The sequence below is a fragment of the Staurois parvus genome, unplaced genomic scaffold (genome assembly GCF_062004578.1).
Source record: "Staurois parvus isolate SC_StPar_1 unplaced genomic scaffold, SC_StPar_1.0 ptg000334l, whole genome shotgun sequence".
NCBI lineage: Eukaryota > Metazoa > Chordata > Amphibia > Anura > Ranidae > Staurois > Staurois parvus.
Window position 1 is genome coordinate 7562053 of NW_028318130.1, and position 16471 is coordinate 7578523.

The following is a 16471-nucleotide window of genomic DNA, read 5'->3' on the forward strand; positions in this document are numbered from 1 at the left end:
ATGACAGTTTATGGTCACCCCCTGAATTTATTTTGGTTATCCCTGATAATAGGTCAAGTCTGATAGTCATTTGTGACAAATATTTAAGGCCTTGGCAAAAAACTTTGAGAATTTTTGCTCTAAAATTGAATGGTGGTGTAAAAGAAGGACTTGTGTTTTGTTATGTCAATGGTGACCTATTTTTTTTTTTACATGAAATGTGTTCAATATAGTAAATCATCTACGTTTCAACCTTGTCTTTTCATCATGCTACTTCTTTTAACTACCTGGATTGACCTGTAGGGAGTTTTGTGAGATCGAAGGGAGGTGGCCAGTGCTTAGTTCACAAACACTGCAGATCCATGGGGAATGGCTGTGCCATTTTGCCCAATTTGGACAGCATTGTGACTCAGCATAAGTGTAGTGAGGTTATTATTCCCTTTTGTTTGCAGAAAAGGTTCACTAATCAGTTTAGATATTGTCCAACATGTGAGTGTTTTAATTGTTCAGGATCTAACCCATTCATGCTCATTTTTGATGCAAAGATCAGTCACTTTGCCTGTCACTTTAGGACCACGTGGCTGAATATTATAAGGCCACATAGTTTATTAATATGAGGCCTCATTTCTTGCCGCATAGCTCACCAAGATGAGACTACGTAGCTCACTAGTATGGGGCTGTGTCACCACTATGAGGTATTGGGATTCAAAAATAGTATGAGGGCATGCTACTCACAAGTATGCGGCCATGCTACTCATCAATATGAGGACTTGTGGCTCACTAATATGAGGTTTTGTAGCTTGCCAGTATGAGGCCATGTAGTTCACAAGTTTAAAGGTCATGTAACTCACCAATATGAGGCCATAAAGCTGGTTAAAATGAGACCATATAGTGGGCCAATATGAGTCAATGTAGCATGCCAATTTGAGGCATTATGATTTTCCAATATAAGCCCATGTGTGAGCAGCTTAATATGGCAAAGTTCAGACACAGACATACTGTATAAATGGTATTATGTATCAGTTTTGTTGTCCTCATGACCATTTTCTACAGTAAGGAATAGGTCTGAGAATAGAGCAGATTCTACTCCACAACTCTGCCACTTACCAACTGTTAAATAACTAAAGGCCAAGAAGACCTGGCCTCAGCCTAACTATAGCAGTCACTTGGGATCTAGTAGCTTGTTGAGATTCAGTGCAGGACAGTGTAGGCAGGTCAGTACACATCATTCTAGTTGCTCTGCTGTCCTAGACCTGGGTCTATATTATTTACCTAAATCTCACATTGTCCAAATTCTTATATCATCATACAGAATTTTAAATGCTCTAAATTTGTGTCTCTTTTTTGCTTTACTTCAATTGTACAGAGATATGATTGCAACTGGGTGTGAAGATAAAAATGTGAGAGTTTATTATTTGGCCACCAGTTCTGACCAGCCTCTGAAGGTGTTTACTGGACATACAGCAAAAGTGTTCCACGTTCGCTGGTCTCCTCTTAGAGAAGGAATCCTCTGCAGTGGTTCAGACGATGGGTAGGTCATTTTTTTGGGTGGGAGTGTTTCAAGGTTTTCTATTTATCTTTAAGGCTACACTCACATGGCCGTAAAAATTTTACTGATGTTTTTCTGTAACGAGTTTCTGTGTAAATGATACTTTTATCTGTGTATATGATACTTTTTTACTGATGCTTTTAGATCCATTTATGTAAGTAAAATTGTTCTGTTTTTTTTCAATACCAGAATGCATACTGTATATATGTTCTCAGAGGCAGATTTTTGGACTTTGTGCTAGGAAATTGAACGCAGCGTATGTTTATGCACCTGTGTGAATGTCTCCATTGAAAACAATGCAGCTTTGTTCAGATCAGTAAATAAAGAAACGCTTGTAAATGCAATTTTTACAGCCGTATGAATGTAGTCTAAATATGTGAACAGAAAAAACAACTGGTAAAGCAGCTTATCAGAAAAAATGTCCAAGAATGTATGACAATGTAGCAGATACCTTCCGGGACATTCACAAAACATGCATCCCCAGGCTTTGTTTTGTGAACAGAAAATTATGTAAAAAATAATGATTTAAAAAATAATGCTCTTTAGCAAAGGAATATACATTCCACATGAATTAATATTCCATCAAAGTTACCGGTAGTGTGTGCGATAAATTGACTCCAGCATTTTTCCTATTACTTCTTGCTGGAGGTTGCCATTTTGTTGAAGCCCAGAGCCTCTGATCAGCAGTAAATCTTTAGGCTGTCAGCAGATCAGTCTCTACATTTTCAGCAAAGTGTAGAAAAATAGAGAGCAACTGAGCATGTGCAGAGCTGGGTGAGAGTATTACTGGATTTTAAACAGTATAGGCACTTATTTTTAATGTTTTACATAGCTATACCTGCAAAAGGGGTCAGCCTTAAAGTGGAACTTCGCCCATAACAACTTGATAAAACATAATGGTCTTTAGCAAGGAACATACATTCCACATTAATATTTATGCTATCAAAATTAGTGCATGCTCTAAATTTCCTCCAGCATTGCTCTTGTTTCTTCTTGCTGGAGGCTGTCATTTTGCTGAAGCCCAGAGCCCCTGAGCATCAATAAATCATAAAGCAGAACTAAACCCATTGATTTACCGGTTTAAAAATAAAGTTACATTACTGGAATGCCAGGATTGCTTACTGTAACATTTGCTTGTGCTCTCAACCAAACTATCAAACCATCAAATGGATGATGTCACATGTACAGCATCATGGCAGTTGCAGATCAAACAGAAGCAGCTTCCTTGGCTGTAAAAGATAAGTTTAATTCTTCTTTAAGGCTGTCAGCAAAGCAGCCTCTAGAAATTTGTCAGTGCCTAAAAATGCCTAAAAATTCAGAGCAACTCAGCATGTGCAGAACAAGGTGAGACATCGTATTGCTGGATTTCAAACTGTATAGGCACTTAATTTTAATTTTTAACAAAGCTATACCTGCAAAACAGGCCAGCGTGAAGTGATCTAACAGGACTTAATTTTCTGATTAAAGTTCCACTTCAGTATACAGTGAGGAAAGTATTTATTTGATCCCCTGCAAATTTTGAAAGTTTACACACTTACAAAGAAATGAAGGGTCTATCATTTTTTTTCATAGATGTATTTTAAATGATAGATACAGAATATCTACCAAAAATCCAGAACAAACACATGGTACAAATGTTATAAATTGAGTTGCAGTTCAGTGAGTAAAATAGGTATTTGATCCACTACCAACCAACAACAATTCTGACTCCTACAGACTGGCTATGTGCTCATGTGGTATACAGACTAGTCCTGTCAATATAAGAAGATGGTCCTAACAACAACTTGTTATGTGTGTAAAAGACACCTGTCCACAGAATCTCTTTCTTGGGCACCACCATGTGCAAGACCAAAGAGCTGTCAATGGACATCAGGGACAAGATTGTAGACCTGCACAAGACTGGAATGGGCTACAAGACCATCAGCAAGACGCTTAGTGAGAAGGAGACAACTGTTGGAGCGATTATTTGCAAATGGAAGAAATACAAAATAACAATCACCCTCGGTCTGGAGCTCCATGCATGTTTTCGCCTCAGGGGGTAAGGATGATCATGAGAAAAGTGAGGGATCCGTCCAGGACTACACGGGAGGAGCTTGTGAATGATCTCCAGGCAGTTGGGGCCACGGTCACCAAACAACCCATAGGTAACACAATACGCCACCATGGATTGAAATCCTGCTGCGCCCGCAAGGTCCCCCTCTTTAAGAAGGCACATGTACAGTCTGAAGTTTGCCAATGAACATCTAAATCATTCAGAGAAGGATTGGGAGAAAGTGCTGTGGTCAGATAAGACCAAAATTGAGCACTTTGGCTTTAACTCAACTTGCTGTGTTTGGAGGAAACAAAATGCTGACTATGACCCTAAGAACACCATCCTTACAGTCAAGCACAGAGGTGGAAACATTATGATTTGGGGCTGTTTCTCTGCTAAAGGTACAGGTTGACTTTTCCGTATTGAGGGGCCAATGGACGGGGCCATATATTGTAAAATCTTGGATGAGAATCTTCTTCTCTCAGCCAAAACACTGAAGATGGGTCGTGGATGGGTGTTCCAGCATGATAATGACCCAAAACATACACCAATGCAACAAAGGAGTGGCTCAAGAAGAAGCAAATTAAGGTCATGGAGTGGCCTAGCCAGTCTCCAGACCTTAACCCTATAGAAAATGTATGGAGAGAGCTGAAATTTTGAAACCCTAAGAATTTAGAGACGATCTGTAAAGAAGAGTGGACCAAAATCCCTCCTGAGATGAGTGCAAACCTGGTAACCAACTACAAGAAACATCTTAACTCTGTGCTTGCCAACAAGGGTTTCTCCACCAAGTACTAAATCATGTTTTGCTTGGGGATCAAATACTTACAGTATTTTTCTCACTGATCTGCAACTCACTTTATAACATTTGTATCGTGGGTTTTTTTTGGCTGATATTATGTATCATTTAAAATACACATATGATAAAAAATTATAGACCCTTCATTTCTTTGTAGGTGTGCAAATTTACAAAATCTGCAGGGGATCAAATAATTATTTTCCCCACTGTAATGGCAATGATCAGCTGTTCCTGATCAAAAATCATAATTTTTGTGTTCTGTTTCTTTTATGTCTGTACATTATTTCCATGTTGTCAATCCAGTAGTCTCAGCACTCTCTCATGCTGCATGATGACACTAGGGAACTCTAGACACAGTTGTGACTGTGCTCACTGACATTGTTTTATGGAATTAGCTGCCTTTCATAGGCACAGTTCTAATTCTGTAAACAGCCCAGTTTCTATGATTTCCCTTATGGCAACAAACACAAGGAAGTAAAGATAATGTATATGATTTACGGGTTTATTTATTTTACCACTCAGTTTTACCAAATGGAATGTGAAAGAAAAATGTTTTTTGTTATACAGTCTGTAATGTTTAGGGTAATGCTACTAAATAAGTATTGCTTTTTTATAATTCTAGATTGGAGGAAAACGTGGTTTTACAAGAACTCTGTATGTGTTAAAGCGCATCTACAGTCAAAATGTAAAATTATATATCCATTATTTCTAGCCTAATAATCTGAACAACCTTGAAGTTTGTAAACATTCTTTGTAAAGATCCCTACACATTTCTTTCCTTGAATTCTGTGACACATATTCACTAGGCCCTGTTTGTAGGCACTGCTGTGTCACACAATTCCTTTTCCAATAATGTTTATTGAAAACAAGTTTTTCAAGACAGTATTGTACAAGATTCAGCAAAATGAATGACAGATAACAGCTACATATCGTTAATCATCAAGAAAGGATCCTTCCCTCCACTCCTCACTATGCAACAGGTCAGCACCATGAAGATGATGACCATCATTAGCTGTGCCTTAAGGAGTGGGGTACTTCTTGTTGACAATACAGAAAGGACCCATCTATGCCTAGGTAGAGGACATAGGAGTTCAGTATCACAGAATAACCAACAGGTACACATATTGTGTGAGGAGACTAATAAATGGGAAGGTAAAGTAATCTATGACTAGACAACCACATGAAGTTCCCTGTAACCATCTATCACCATATTGGATTAGGGAATCCTTCAGACTTGTACCAATACATTAGTACAACATCAGTAGAAGAGTCAGGATATAGAGAGAAAAGAGAATGAAAGAGAAGTTAAGAGAAAGTATCAAAAAGAAGTATAAAGAATGAGATTGATTGCCCCATTCCTGCCTACCAACCCCCAGTCCCCCCCGCCCACTAGGGAGATTGAAGATACCTGATCCAGGGATTCCAAATCTTTTCGAATGGGGGCTGTTTATCCTGGAGGATACTGACCAATGTTTCATTAATCATGATCCAGGAGATTTTGTGTTTGACTAGTGCCAGGTTGACCACAGGTGTTTTCCACTATTTTGTCTGAGGTTCAGGACAGAGTTATTTTTATGTTGGGGGAGCAGATCGGATAGCTCTTTCTTTTTTCTAATAAGGGTGTTAGAGACTTTTTTGAGTTGTGCTGCTATTTGGATAATGTATCCCCTGATAATCACCTTATGAGACTCCCAGTTAGTTACTGCAGAGGTATCTGAGGGCCTATTCTGGGTAAAGTAGTCTGTAAGGTGTTCTATGTCAAAACAATGATACAATGATTAAAGAAAAAAATTATCTTACCAGGCTTGTGTCTTAGAATATGTAAATAAGGGGAGGAGAGCTCACCACAAAATCCAAAATCAAAAATACTTTGCACATAAAAAGATGGCTTCTGCTCAACAACTCAAACCCAAAATATTTGAAACGTAAAGAGAAAAATCTAATTTGTGATTAAATATTGACAGAGATCATTGACAGCAATAATAAACTTGTAATAGTTAAAATAACACATAAGCACAATTACATAAACCCAATATAAAATAAAATTATGGGTCAGTGGTAGTGACCCTGGATCCAATCAAATCAAATGTCATCCATATAATATGTTTCATTAATAATTACATTCTATAAATATGTTGTTATTGGTTGGACTGAGAGCTCTCAGAGAAGAGGGACAGACATAGAAAGTAAAGAAATGCAGGAAAAAGAGTGGCCACTAAAAAAATGCAGCTGCTATACTGGTGTATCTCCTCCCTGTCCGTTGCTCATCTTGTGTAAAGATATGCTGGATAAGCCATAAGGATACAAGATGTAATGAAGATCAAGGAATGAACTAGTAGAAATAGAAATAACTAAATTGTGATTTCACTGGATCAATTGCATTGAGCCATCCTTAATACAGGTGTATGGTTATAGAGTGTCCTGGTCAGGAAAGGAGCAGCTGATGTAATCCAGAGGAGAAAAATAATATGTGAAGACTGCCTATGGATGTAGATCCACTTTCATATGTATAGACAGATACCTCCCTCATACATAAAGCCGCTTGGAGCGATATATGCTCCTGTGCAAGTAAGCATCAATAATGCGGGTTCAAAAAACAGGCACATATCTCATCGATGGTGCAATGAAGATGACCACATCAGAGACTCAGCCTCTCATGCAGCTGGGGGGGGGGAGGTCAGGCAGGGTCATTGGTCGTACCTGGATTTATGCTGTGTCTATGTACCATGGGCTGATAAGTATACTTTTCTCTCACACCTTGACAAGAAAGACTATATTCTGAATTCATGGAATGAAATGTGGTCATCTTCATTGCACCATCGATGGCTTAATGCAATACCAGCTACATTTTTTAGTGGCCACTTTTTTTTCCTGCATTTCTTTGCTTTCTATGTCTGTCCCTCTTCTCTGAGAGCTCTCAGTCCAACCAATAACAACATATTGTAATTGTACTGTCTCCCTTATATTGTAAAGTGCTGCGCAAACTGTTGGTGCTATATAAATCCTGTATAATAATAATAATCTATAGAATGTAATTATTAATGAAACATATTATATGGATGACATTTGATTCATTGGATCCAGGGTCACTACCACTGACCCATAACTTTATTTTATATTGAGTTTGTGTAATTGTGCTTATGTGTTATTTTAACTAATAAAAGTTTATTATTGCTGTCAATGATCTCTGTCAATATTTAATCACAAATTAGATTTTTCTCTTTATGTTTCAAATATTTGGGGTTTGAGATGTTGAGCAAAAGCCATTTTTTATGTGCGCAGTATTTTTGATTTTGAATTTTGTGGTGAGCTCTCCTCCCCTTATTTACATATTCTAAAACACAAGCCTGGTAGGATAATTTTTTTCTGTCAAAACAAATTTAAGGATTGCTAAGTAATGAGTCATTTAATCTCCAAGATGTTGGACCAGTGTGGCATTGTAGCGTGTCACATGTCATCCATAGCAGTGAATAGTCTGACCGTGCCACGTCAACTATTCTGCTTGAGCAGAATAAAGGTACGGCCATAGCGGACTTTAGGAGATGGTATATTCTAGAACAGGTATTGTGAATGTGTGAAAAAATGTATAGTCTTTCCTGGATGGGTTGAGTTCCAAATTTCAATTAAATTGTGATAATGTAACATTTTGGCCAACTTTGAGCCAATTTTTGGGAAGTGTCTTTGAGAGTCTGTGGGATGCTGCATTTTATCAATTATAGCGTTAAGGGCCACATTGGACTCCCTCCTAAAGAAAACAGTTTTCCTAAACTCTGGGGTCACGGTCTGCAAGAGTTTCTGAAAAAAGGGTAATTGTCCCGTGTTTGGAGCATAGTTGGAGATCAAGGTAACCAGGGAGCCTTCCAAGTGGCGCACCAGGGCTTGTTAGCTACCCTCCACCAATGAGCTTCTCCAATGAGAATGATACCCTCTTGCAAAAACAAATTGCCACCCCACCCGTTTAACCTGGGCCATTTGCTAAGTAGAACTGAGGATAGTAATTGTGTAAGAATTTTGGATTATAGGTCGGGGCAAAAATGTGTTTCCTGCAGGAACAACACATCCACCTTCAAAGACTTATAGTGTTGGAAAGCTGTCTGTATTTTGGTTGGGGAGCTCAGGCCCTGAACATTATGTGTGACAAATTTAAAGGGAATTCTATCTGTGGAGTTGGCCATGGTGCACAGGGGAAAGAGATGTATCACTTACCTTTACCCTGGGTGGGGTTAGGTGTTGGTCCTTGATGGGTCGGAGTGACCAGTAGTGTGGCACCCAGGTTTGTGTGATCTAAAAATGATAAGCAAAAAAAACTGTGCAGATTGGAATAGAGATAAGAAACTACAGAGAGCAGGTCAAGTAGAGTTTGCCCTGTAAGAGCAAAAAAACATAAATTAGCTGTATTGCAATCTTAATCTGATCAAACAAGAGCAGACAGGGAAATTCCCTCTTTCCTTCCAGTACCAACACAGGGTGCAACCCCTGTGCTAGGTTTGGTTTCTGTCCTAACAGCTAGTGAAAGAGTCGAAAGCAAACGGTGAATGACCACCATCACCGGCCACCACTACACTCTTGTAACATTAACATCATTACATATAATGTAACCATAGGGAGAGAAAGTCCTAAACATTCCAATAATTTCAAACAAATAGGTAGTCCCGTCTTGAAAAAATGTGGATATGGAGTCCCATATCTATAGGAAAATACAAGTCACACTCCCCCATGGGTAGTAACGCTGGTGTTCAACACTGGAGGGACTGGGGTTGGAATCTTTTATTACACATGGATTCGTGTCCCACTAAAGATAAGCCTCTGCAGCTGTGTGGGGTCAGGAGAGGGGAAGATTTCTTGTAACTTGGAGGCATCCAGAAGGAAAAACATTTATAAACAGTCCTTTCTCAAACTTAGGGAACTTCATTCCCAAAACTGAGAACAAAAAGTTAAAAATCAGTAATAGGATCCAGTTGTGATCTCGCCCATGGATCTGGCTAGGTAGTAGGGACAAGAAAAGGCATAGACCTATAAAGAGTGAGAACAATCATCCTCCTACATGGAGGTTTAGCTTTAAGTTTGGCCTTGCTTCTGGTGGAGTACCACACTGGAGAAGGTGGGCTCCGTGGAGGTTTGCCAGGGGAGTAAGTGGTTAAATAGAGCGAGGAGACCTTCCATGGTCAGTAGAAATCAAGCCGAGTTTTTCAGCAAGGTTTCCCCATCGTGGAAGGTGGAGAAGGAGTACTTCTTGCCCTGATTTGTGAAAAACAGGCGAAATAGGAAGGCCCAATGATATTTAACGATCTTGATTATAAGGTGTTGGTGTAAAGGCTTTAGTTTTTGGACCATGGCAGGAGAGATGTCTGCAAAAATTTGGATTGGGTGATCTCTTAGCTGTAGATCCACAATTTCCCAAGCTCTGGCCTCACCTACTCCTTGACTGTATAGTAGTGAAGTTTCACTATGATGTCACGTGGTAAGCCATCAGCCCTGGGTTCTGCCAAGGCCCTCTGTGCTCTGTCTAGATGGTGGAATGTCTGCTGGAAGCTGTAAGGTCAATTCCTTAATTATTGCTGTAGAGTCAATGAAAGTTTCCGGGATCCTTCGAACTCCGACATTATAACGGTGGGGTCGATTTTCTAGATCATTGAACTTATTAAGGGCTTCCTCCTGTTGTTGTAAATCTTCAATGGAGTTAGTATTTTGATTGGTTCTGGCAATAGTCTCGTCAAGATGGATTCTATTGTCCCTATGTGGGATCCTAGCTCCTGAAACTCCTGTTTCAAGTCTGAAGTGATGCGTTTGCTGGTGTTTTCCAGGCGTTGGTCTAGCAATGCAGAGAAATGTGCCAAAATGATAAGGTCCCCCAAATACTCCAATGGTGGAGTGTCCTGGGCATTAGGTGTGTGGGGAGGGCTGTTTTACATGCTCCCCTGGCTTAGGATTACCTCACAAAGTGCCTTATCCATATCAGAGGCCTGAGAGGAAAATAGATCACCTGCAGGAGAAGAGGGTGTATCATGGGAATGGTTAGTAATCTCACCCATCCCTGCTGATTGTGACTCCTCTCGGGGCTGTGTTTAGGTAATTAGCTGCAGGCGTTGTGATTGTGGTGGGGCTGGCGCCATCTTGTCAGCCTGGGCGCATGCTGCTGTATCGTTTGGCTGCGGCTGTGGAGGTAATCTCGGCCTGCCTTTGGCCATATACTGTGTTCCTGGGTGGCAGGAGTTTGAGCAGGTGATAGCGAAGAGCGGGCGGGATTACTGTCTGCCTGGGTCAGCATGGAGTGGAGCTGAGGCTTCACAGGTCTGCCATCTCCAGCCACATACATGCGCCCCTGCTGTGTCACACATTTCACAGAGCTGGCCTTCTGAACTACAGAGTGGCTGAGAGGAGGAGTTTGAGGAGGCAAGGTCAGTACAGGAATCACTGATTGCAGGCAGCAATGTACTATGGGATATTTAGTTCTTAGAAATTGAAAGTAAACAAGAAAGGAGAAGCTGCAAAGCATGCAGGGAATCCAGGAAGTTGTGGAAAGTGATGACCAACAGGCAGGCAGCTCTCACAGCATGAAAGTAGATTTTTCAAATAAGCTTATAGTGGATTGTCAAAAATAATTATTGTTTGTATTGTTATTACAATGCTGATGTTATAAAATGTGTATGCTGTGGCCATAGAATTCCTTTAATGAAACTGTACTATTGTTTTCAGAACTGTGAGGATATGGGACTACACACAAGATGCTTGCATAAATGTTCTAAGTGGCCATACAGCTCCAGTTCGAGGACTGATGTGGAATACAGAGATCCCGTACCTTTTAATATCTGGCAGTTGGGATTACACAATTCGAGTGTGGGATACAAGGGATGGGACGTGTCTGGACACTGTATATGACCATGGGGCAGATGTATACGGTACGTTATTTTTCTACACCATAATATCTGGGCATTTGTACTTTAGTTATACAACCGGTTTTATCCTTCCTTAGCACTGATTTATTTAAATAGTATGTAATTTGCTAAATATTGCTGAATACCTTACATTTTTGAGTGTATTTATTAAGGATTCAGTTATGAAATTCCTTCAGCATTCCCCTACTTTTAAACTAAGGTTCAATCTTCCACATTCCCTGAATGTATCACTTTGGTTTTCTATTGGAAAGCTGCTGCAGATATGACTCTTTTTATTATGTTGCTGGAGCCTTTTTGATTTATCGGAAAACAACAATAACACAGAGACAGGAAATTACATAATAACCATGTAGTTCCAAAGAGAGACTGATATATTATACAAACATTTCAGCTGACACTACCACCTAGTGGCAGAACTAGTAATCACAGGATATTAAATGGGAATGGAATAAGTCCCATCTTCTTTGGTAGTATTTTTAATAGCATTCCAGTCCCATTGCCATGGTTCATTTCTGCAACTCATGGCAACTTATATATATTTGGATGTTTAGACCTTGCAGTGTTTAAAAATACACCACTGCTTGTCTGTACAGTCCATTATTGAGTAGAAGATCATCTTCTCCTTCCAACTTTAGGTAAGCAGTTTCCATTGAAGTGGCTACACCATTGCATTCTGCCAGCTCCAAAGCATGAGCTGTTTGTGTGATGCCATCTCTTCCTCTGCAGCTTTAATCAATATTTGCTTTTCATGAACAGGTAGCTGTTGAAAAAGAGAGTACATCCAAAATTTGGAGTTGTTATACCAGGAATATAGGGGATATCTTTCAATGGAGACACTTGTACCCATGGCAACTGTCTGAAAAAAAAATCTGACAGAGGTTTTAGTCCTCTCCTACAGTATCCAAAATAAAAACGTTTTAACTTTAGATATACTTTAACCTCCCTGGCGGTAATCCCGAGTGTGGCTTGGGGTTAATTTTCAGTACCAAAAGCAATAACCCTGAGCCACACTCAGGATTACACTGTAGTGTGTGTTTAGTGTAATTTACCTTGTTCCTGCGATCCCCTGATGTCCTCCCACTGTGTCCTCCGGCCGATGTCCTCCCACTGTGTCCTCCGGCCGATGTCCTCCCACTGTGTCCTCCAGCCGATGTCCTCCCACTGTGTCCTCCAGCCGATCCCGGCATCCGTCTTCCAGGTTCCCTTCCCTGCTAGTGCCGCAACGCAGGGGGGCGGAACTGACAGGAGAGTCAAAAAAGCAAAAACATGAAATACATACAACACATTGTAATCTGTTAGGATTACATTACTGTATCAAACCATTTCATCTATATTTTGTCCCTGGTGCTCTGTCCATTGCCCTACCTGCACTTTTACCGTTCTTTCTGCCTGGAAACTTGAGAACGTCCATGGCATCCAAAAAGTGTCCCTTTAGGTCAAAAGCGGTTTTAGACCAGCTAGAGAACAGCGATAGTGAATTAGAATCACTTGCAGAATTGAGCGATAGTGATTCGTGGGGAAATTCTTCATCAGACACTGAAATTTCCATGTAAAACAATATACCGCTTTGACATTCAAAAATATTGACATAATCAGACCGCCAGGGAGGTTAAAACACCTTTCTGGTGGAATCCAGAATGTTCCAGGATTAGCTAGAAGAATATTAACCCCAGTGTAATTTAATGTGCAGCTTCAAAAACAACTTCCTTGGGTTTTGTAAGTATATGGTTACATGTATGATCTGGTGTTTTTACTGTACAAGAACCCCAGTTTCTGCTTTAGCAGGATAATATCCTACATCATCACAGTATGATTGTAAAAGAAGCCAGAGCCTCGGTAAAAATGCTGAGACCTCAACTACTAACAAATGTTTGAATTTCGAGCTGAGGGAGCTCACCGACCCTGCAAAGAAAGCTTATTTATGACGATTGAATTGTGAACTTTAGTTATGACCAGTAGCTCATAATTATAAAAGAGCAAGTGCAAGGTCAAAATGTTTTCTGCAGTCTTAAATTACATGTTGCACCTCAAACATGACTAGTATCCACAAAACGGCAGTTACTAATCTAGCCTGCTCATTGTTTATGCACCGTCTGCCTTAACCAATGATACACTGCTTTTCAGGCTTAACCTGCCATCCTAATCGACCATTCACTATGGCATCCTGCTCCCGGGACTCCACAGTTCGCCTCTGGTCTCTAACACCATTGATTTCACCTTTACAAATAAACATCCTGGCAGATCGTCCTTGGGAAGAAATTATTGGTAATACTGGTATGTTTATGAATTTTTATTATTAGATATTGCATTCATATGACAATGACACGTTGGCTAACAGTTAAATGAAAACACACACAAAAAAGCCTATTGACTGTATACATATATATGTAATTCTATTTTAAAAATATTTGCAATATGTACAGTATATAGGACTTTTTAATATACCCATATATGATTAAACATCAAGGGAAAATTGGAGCAAAGATAATATATAATAATAGTGCCGCGCATATATCTCTATAACCTCATATATGAATTAAAGCATCCAGACCATGTGATTATGCAACAACGGTGAATACATTGGAAAGTCCATAATGTGTGCATGATCCATGCCTTTATCATTTGTTCACAAACAGGTGTTCTTTATTGCTTATATCCACATATATTCCTATAGATGCTGCTCCACCAGAGACATACATATATACTGTCACCTCCTTTTATGACCCTAATTGCATAGGTCAAATACCGCCTTTCCCTTTTAACCCGGGTAGGTATACTGTATAGATGACTCCACTTTCCTCCTCACTCTGCTGCAAATGGTGCCGCCTCCTCTTTATCCCACAAATCCTCTGCATATGTAAACAGAAATGCTTGCCATAGTGTAGTATATAAATATAGCATGATTTATTAAAAAAAAGTTCATTCACATTTAAAAGTGTCCTACTGGGACACCACAGTAAAAAAAACCTTGTTATAATGTATTTTCAATGTGTTCAGGAATTTCCAAGATGGCGTCTTGTAAACTTCCAGTTTAGCGGCTTGACCTCATCGACCCACCCTACGCGTTACGTCACGTGACTGAGGAAGTCACATTGTTTTTTGAGGGTTTTTTTTTACTTCAGTTACTGGAACAAACAAACATCCATTCAGATTACACTAAAATTCCCTCTAAATTGTCCCTATAAAATATCACAGGAAATAACTCTAATCCGTTCCATAAAAGAATCATGTTCACTAAGTCCTAGGAAAAGCTGCTAAACCTAAGTTGATTGAAATTTTAAAGTCAGTATAAACTATGCATAATCAAAGTGTGAAGTCCAAGCTATAAAAAGCATGAAGTGAGAAGTTTCAGAGAACTGTGATAATCACCCAAAAGTTTGGTGTGAAGTGCCTTATAAATAGGCCCATAGCCTCTCAGTGATGAAGAGGTCTTGGTAGGATACATTTAAAGCTCAGAGATTTCAAAATGTTCGTATTACTAAGCCAAACTTTTCTTTCATAGGTGTGTCACTTTTATTTGGGTATTTAAAGGTCTTAGTGGTGCCAGTGAGAACTTATCTGAGAGGCAGAAATTGCTAATTGCTCAAGGAACCCCTGGCAGCCAATGGAGGAACCCTGGTTGAAAAACCCTGCTCTAGAGAATAGGACAGAATGTTCAGGAATATTGTTCCTAGTTCCATCAAGCTGAAACCTCCCTCTGGACAGGAAGGTGATCTTAGTGAAGTGAGCTCAGGCATCAGTACTCACTGGAAAAGCCCTTGGTTTGGGAGGCAGCTGTCCTTTTAAAGAAACAAGCTTTTCTCCTATTGTTCCACCTTTTTATGATATGTTGGTATAAGTACTATGCCGATCCAATAGGGGGGATTTACTAAAACTGGAGAGTGCAAAGCCTTGTGCAGCTCTGCATAGAAAACAAGCAGCTTCCATTTTTTTTCTGTCAAAGCTTAATTGAACAAACTGAAGTTAGAAGCTGATTGGCTACCATGCACAGCTGCACCAGATTCTGAGTGCTCTAGTTTTAGAAAATCCTCCAATGTGTCTCGATGATGATGAGACATATGCTGCTTTTGGCCCAAATTTGGTAGTTTTGTTAGCAATAAGCACCTGTTTCTGTTGTGCTGTGGTCAGTACGGCCATACATGTGGAGAACGAGGCAGACTGTTTGCAAATCTAGCAATCTGGGGACATTTTCTAGATTTTATCCAACCTCTGTTATTGCCTTTCTGTTGATGCTTTTAGTGTCTAAATCAGTGGTCTCCAAACTGGCCTAGGGGCCAGATGAGGCTGTTTGCTTGCCTTTATTCATCATTTGGGCAGCAACAATGGGACACTGTTCCTTCCACTGACACCAGTGATGAAGCACTATTCCTTCCCATGATATCAACGATTGGCACTATTTCTCCCACTAATACCAATGATGAATCAGTATATACTCCCATTGATGCCAAAGCATTTTCTACTCACACTGGCCATATTCTGGCCCCGAGAGAGTCTGAAGGACAGTAAACTGGCCCATTGTTTAGAAAGTCTGGAGACTCCTGGTCTAGATCATGAGAGCTGGGAATTTAACAGATAGCCATTTAGCTAAGTCATTCAACCTGGAAGACTGATAACATACTGGGAGTGCAGGGAGGCATGGACCCACCCCTTGAGGTGCATCATTACAGTGCATCATTAAGATGCACAGAGCAGTGCAGAAGTCATCATGTCAGCACCACTCTCTATATACTTGAGTACTTTCAGAAGGGCCTTAAAGTGGTTCTAAAGGCTAAGGGTTTTTTACCTTCATACATTCTATCCATAATGGTAAAAAACCTTCAGTGTGTAACTCCCATCTTAGCCCCCCACCCCATCCCCAATATTTTCCAGAGCCTGATCTCGATTTAGCAACGTGTGCAGAAGCAGTGGCTCTCCTGTGTCTCTCCCTCCTCTTTGGCTGAGACACAGCAGCAGGAGCCATTGGCTCCCCCTGCTGCCAATCACAGCCAGTGAGGAGAGAGTGGGGGGGGGGCGGTACCGAGCCACGCTCTGTGGGTCTTATAGACACATACAGGCAGCTCGCAAGCAAACACGCATGAGTGCCACCAGAACAAGCCACAAGAGCAAGGGGGAGGAGCCAGGAGTGTTAGCGGGGGACCCGAGAAGAGGAGGATCGGGGCCGCTCTTTGTAAAACCATTGCACAGAGCAGATAAGTATGACATGCTTGTTATTTAAA

At 40.3% G+C, this 16471-nt stretch overlaps 1 protein-coding gene across 9 annotated transcripts in view; it reads left to right on the forward strand.

Annotated features, from left to right (window-relative positions):
* WDR17 (WD repeat domain 17) overlaps positions 1-16471 on the forward strand; it is a 162475-nt gene that overhangs the window by 100467 nt on the left and 45537 nt on the right. For all 9 annotated transcript variants that reach the window (XR_016313747.1, XM_089684053.1, XM_089684052.1 and 6 more), the window contains 3 exons: positions 1346-1510; positions 11056-11258; positions 13380-13529. Coding sequence is in view for 8 of the 9 variants with exons in the window: in XM_089684053.1 (XP_089540179.1) it covers positions 1346-1510; positions 11056-11258; positions 13380-13529 (518 nt within the window). In the remaining variant the exon portion in view is untranslated. The remainder of the gene's footprint in view (positions 1-1345; positions 1511-11055; positions 11259-13379; positions 13530-16471) is intronic.